This window comes from Anneissia japonica, unplaced genomic scaffold (assembly GCF_011630105.1).
Source record: "Anneissia japonica isolate Jap-2015-1 unplaced genomic scaffold, ASM1163010v1 scaffold2707_len876726_cov182, whole genome shotgun sequence".
In the NCBI taxonomy this organism is placed as follows: Eukaryota; Metazoa; Echinodermata; class Crinoidea; order Comatulida; family Comatulidae; genus Anneissia; species Anneissia japonica.
In genome coordinates, this window is record NW_022723260.1 from 111756 (window position 1) to 117755 (window position 6000).

Genomic DNA, 6000 nt, shown 5'->3' on the forward strand with positions numbered 1-6000 from the left:
TGCCCACAAATTCAAATTGGACAAACACCAATATTACATGTTAATATTTTATGTATTAAAACAGACTGCTTTTACAGTACAGTATCACAGTGGCATAAAAAAAAAATGGGTGTAATCAAGATGGCCGAATCAAAACAAACCAAGAAATTGCTCAAGTTTGGCCAAAAGAATTTTAGATTTCTGTTCAAGGCACACCATTCTACCCATAAAGGACGTTTTCAAATTTTTCATTATTTATGGTTAGTTAGAAAGACAATTTAGTTAAAGATTTTTCATCGGACAATACATCTGTAAGACACAGTAGTATAAGAACCATTATGTGTTAGGAATTCAACATTCGTTGTCAACAATATTTGGTCATGAATAACACTTTATTTACCTCTAATTTGTAGATACATCAACCAACAACAATTTCATTAGGCAAAAACAAAATGATGTTACAGTACTACTACCCAAGCCTTGTCATCAGTTGGTCAGCCTTAAATTACTATAATTATAGGCCTGGGCCATGGCTAACCAATAACGACTCCATACAGTTTGGACGGGTAAAGTTGTATCCACTGGGCTGCATTCATAATAAACATTAAGCATTTCATACTCTTCCTTTTAAAAATATTTCTATATCAACCCTAGATTTTGGACAGCACAGTTTTGCTCTAGCATCAGTGAAATGGAACCAACTCCCTAACATACAGTAGGGACATCTACAATTGCAACCAAACTACATTACAAAGATCCTCCTACATTATCATTATTCTCTCATAAATTGATTTTTATATTTATGATTTTCATGACATCCAATGTATATATTTACTAAATTTATATATTTTACTGTTGTATTTCATACAGTTGTTGACTCTGGAATGAGCATGTCATCCAGAATATAGTTAAAATACATAATACAATATCATGAAATAAATACATCTGACAAAATGTCATAATGACTTGTATTTAATGACTTGCATTTAAATTTTTTCCAATTGAAAAGCAATCCCAAGACTTTTTGGTATATTCCATTTAGTTGTATACTCATTGCTAATTCCATATTGGACGAATAAAATTGAAATTGAATATAAATCTGAAACTACAAAAATTACAGGCTACTTAAAGACAATACTAATAATAGTATTATTATTATTAATATTGGTTTAGCAACAGGAAACCATGGAATATTGAACCTGCACTAAAAGTACTCCAAAAGGCATTGACTTGATTAATGTATTAGGTCATATATCCTTTGCTCCACTTACTTTATTAAGAGACTTCAATATTAAAAATTGATTGATGACACAATAAAATGTCTGGTAAAAGTCTACAATATGAACTGCTACACATAAATTTAGATATCTGAAAAGGAATTTCATTGTTCATTGAAATTTAACTACATACAGTACTTTGGAATTTTATTCTAGCACTATAACATAGAATACTTTAACATTATTATGTAAATTAACTTGTAAAAGCATATAATCACTTTGTTTTTAAGACAAACTTAATATACTGTAGCATGTGTTGATATATTTTTGTTAGCTGTTGTGGTGTCGAATATAAGATGGGATAAACATTATTGATAATTTAACATAAAAACATTTAACTAAAAGGAGATTCTTTTATATGATTCTATGTTTCAACCCAATAAAATTGAAACATTGAGAATTGTCACCTCTTTTTATAGTTATTTGAAAATAAAAACTTAGTAGATATTAAAAATAAATAGCAGGTGAAATTGTAAATAAATAAACATATATAAATAAAATATATACTTTACTGTACATGCAATTCAGTACAAACATTAAACGAGGATGTACATTTTGTAGGCTTATAATTCATGGATGTCTGAATTATCTTTTTTGTCAATGTCAAAAAACCTTGTTCCAGTTAAAATGAATATACAAGTGCATCTTTTACAAGTCTAAATAAGTCTAGGTATAACTTAATATAAGTACTTCTTAATTGCAACACTTACCTATATAATATATAATATATATTTGAATGCTTTTTATAAGTACTTTGAGTTTTAAATTGCCACCAACCTGACACAAATTGTCTAAAACAGTTTTGCATTTTGGATCAACAAAATATTGCTGCAATCACAGAGAGGTCCACTATATTCTATTTTGTAGTCAATTGACTCAATGGACCAAAACACATGATAATGTAAAAGTAACTATCATATTCAACATATTTCTCTTCATGGCACTTACATTTTTAAATCTTACAATCTTTCTAGGTTATCATCCATAAAAACCATAAATATACCTATTCTGCACCACAAATTAACAACCTCATCTACAGGTGGCACACTCATGATAGTAATCATTACCATTTACGTCTAATTTTCTGTAATAAATAAAGGTGAACTCCCCTGTTAAATTGACAGTAATATAGCTTATTTAATCAAGTTCGTTCTCAAAACTTTTACTTATGCTGTACACTACTTAATTTACAATATGAAACTGCACATAAACACAAGGGGAGAACATTAATGAATAATGGGTGGGGCTACATTATAGCACATTCACTTAATTTCACAAAATTTGCATCAATAAGGTCACCTTGTTTTTGTTTGGTTTATATTTGGTTAATGTCATGAATGGAATGTTAGGATGCACATTGAATGATACCATAAAATTATCATTTGAAAAAATTAAAAATTCCAAAAAAAAAAAAAAAAAAAAAAGAGAGAGATAATAATATTAATACTCTTGATACTAGAGGATGGAATGGCAGAACCAAGAAAAGCTGTCATGTAAAGCCCCAACCCTACTTCACTTTACCAATTTATATTTTTTTTGCACACTGCACTGCTCTATCCATTCTACTTACTCCCACCAAGCCAGAAGTATTATAGATGCCTGTTGCAATATTTATTATGATATTCATCATTATGAATATAAATTTATTATTACCATTTGTTTAAGTACTACTGTATTGAAATAATCATGATTAATTTGACACATTTGTTATATAGTATTATTATTTTTTTATCCTTATTACTGTTATATTAATGATGTTCTATGATATTCATCAATATTATCATACTGTTATATTATTATTATTTTTATTATTATTATTATTATATTTATAATGATTGTTATCATTATCAGTGAAATCATCAATATTATACAGCAATTCTCCACTATACCATGCTCCCTAAATCATAATTTAATAGGTGGAGTAGTTCAAAAAATATTTATGTAGGTTAATTAATGCTCTTTAAGTCAGAATATAAGTAGATACTGTATAGTACATAAGGCTAGCAGCATACAGCCAATGCAATTAGTGTTAATGGCAGTATCATCAGATATGTTGTCCCTGTTTGACAGAGATTAATATGCAGATGAAACTCCTGAATGCCATTAGGCAGGATCCTGTTTGATGTCTATTATACCCATCCATGCCTCTACTATATATTAATATATTCTGTGCCTTCCATGTCCATCAAAACTTGTGCAGAAAAATAACATGTACCGTAAATGTCTCCAAAAAACGCTATTTTTTTTATCCACTGTTTAGATAACTTAATACTTACTTTTAATAATGTGTCTGATATAGTAAAGCATCATTATCTAGAACAGCCATATGATTTGTTTGATCAAGAACATCTTAAACCAGACATATGGTACCAGATACTGTTTGAAAGAACAATGTTTACAGTCAAAATTCGAATAGCATAAAGTTCACCCTCCAATTCAAAACCCTCTATAAATTCAAGACTACTTTTATAAAGTACCAAATAACAATCTTCAATATTTTAACACAACGCTAACCCTTTCATTGCAGACCGACACTCTGAGACCAATCCACATTTTGGGGTTCCAAAGGAGGTCTTAAATTGGAGGGTGAACTGTGATTTAGGATATTTCCCCCTTCTCCATACCAATTAATCATAAAACTTCATTTCAGAATCCACGCAATCTTCAAACAGAGATTTCAAATCCGAACTCATCACCTGTTGACCTTGAATGGTCTCCTTTATACCTTCCAGTGCCATTTGCTCGAGATCTAGCATCACATCTTTCAGCTCTTTCGATTGGCCGTCTTGCTGTTTCAAACTGCCCCTTGCTGCTTCGTGTAACTTGTACAGTTTGTGCTTGGGGTCTGTTTTTGATGGGGACACTGTGAAGTCAGGAAAGCTGGTGTCTTCTGTGAAGGCAAACGGCTTGAACACAGACAGGCTTGGGTCAGGTGTCGCTGTCACCAAGTGAAAGCATGGTGCACTGGAGCCCTCTGGAGTCAGAATCGAGACCATGCTACCAACGGTCATGCGATCTGGTCCCGATTGACAAACACCACTGGACTGGTCTCGCAAAATGTTCATCATCGCATTGACATCTAAAGACCCTATTTAATAAAAAAAAAAAAAACCACATAAAAATATCAAATAATAATATTTGATTTCCAACTATAATATTCTTAAGTTTTATGGAAGCATGTAATTTGAAGTGTTGCAAGTTCACAGTCTATTTCTGTTATTATCTACATGCACTCTATAGTACCTGATGCTTTCTCTATCAATTCTTTGGCTGCTGCAAATCTACCACTGCATGTGTCTGCTTGGAATGTTCCACAAAAATCAAAATCACTTCCTTTATCTTTGATACTGTCAGATTCCTCATCTCTTTTGGTGTATATAGTATAGCTGTTTGAAATATTTCTTACACCCTCTGAAATGAGAAATTTTAATATTATATTAATACTTTTCAAAGACTAGATAACTTAGTATAACACATACTCAAAATAAAGTAAGACTCGTCATTGTGATTCAATATTCTGATCTCCGATCATCACCAGGATTATTATAATTAATTTTTATAGAGGGTGCTCACTATTTAACTATGTTGTCCTGCATTAAAATACTGCAAAGTTTTTTTTCTATGACTTCGCAAACCAAATCACACTTACATTATTTCTTATACTATTAAACAAAATTTAATTTGGTGTGTGATTGAACATTCAATAGCCCGTATATTAAGCAAAAAAATCTGGTTAAAAAAAACCCTAAAAATTGTCAGTATCACAATATTTTCACACTCAATACATTTGATAGAAAAAAATTGTCTTTATAAATTCAAAGAAAAATAAAAAATCTAGGGCATTTTGTTATTTATGGGCAAATTATAAACCAATCAAAAAATAGACAGACCCTCCCAAATTTCTTCTTCAAAGATGTACTATATGTGTAATCTCAGATAAAACCCTAAAATTCATTTACATTTAATTGCTCATCTTGAATCAATGGATCAAATGAATTTATAATATTCAAATACTAAATCCATCTCCATCTTCTCTGTTGCATTGCCTGGTTTTGCATTCTGTACAATACTGGTTCCCAGCTAATATACTACAGATATTTTTAAACAAAATCATTTTTTGCTGATATGGACTTTTCAAATAGATGTAATATTGACTAGCAACTAACAATGAAATTTCCATTATTTTTATTACTACTATTAATGTTATTTGACAAAGGAAATGATTTCATACTTTCATTTGAACACTAAAAATTTACTTTTATAATTCAAATAAGCAATTCAAATATTGAACTTTAGTCTTCAATACAAATCGAAGGTTCTTTAAACACAACATGGAGTCAAGGGGCTCAGAGTAAGCTTGACTTGAACAAACCTGTAATCTGCTCAGCCACCCAGTCCTTGCCCTGTCTCTTATACACATCTAGATGTGTATAAGAGACAGACTATATTCTATTAAATGGATATTTTAATAATAATACAAAGTACACTTAATTTCCTTGGTTTTCTTGATTTTAAATACTTTTCGACCGAACTGGTCCGCGGTCGAAACAGATGTCCTGCACAGCATCTCTGACTTTCAGGGGAACCCTTTTTCAATTTGTATGTTGTCGCAGGCTTTCAATTAGATGTTGAAACATTGTTACTCGATCAATGTCCAACCAGTAAAACATTTATTTCTTTTTATAATTCTAGAAAGAAATCATTCTGTGCCTCAACTGATGAAGTAGACATCTTACGCCTGTCT

At 30.7% G+C, this 6000-nt stretch overlaps 1 protein-coding gene across 1 annotated transcript in view; it reads right to left on the reverse strand.

The window, feature by feature from the left end:
• Positions 1 to 352: 352 nt before the first annotated feature.
• The window catches only part of LOC117112149 (secernin-1-like), a 9803-nt gene continuing 4155 nt past the window's right edge, over positions 353 to 6000 (reverse strand). Inside the window, exons 5-6 of the mRNA XM_033255211.1 lie at positions 4500 to 4667; positions 353 to 4344 (exon numbers count right to left, since the gene is read on the reverse strand). Coding sequence (XP_033111102.1) covers positions 3884 to 4344; positions 4500 to 4667 — 629 coding nt within the window. The 3' untranslated portion in view covers positions 353 to 3883. The remainder of the gene's footprint in view (positions 4345 to 4499; positions 4668 to 6000) is intronic.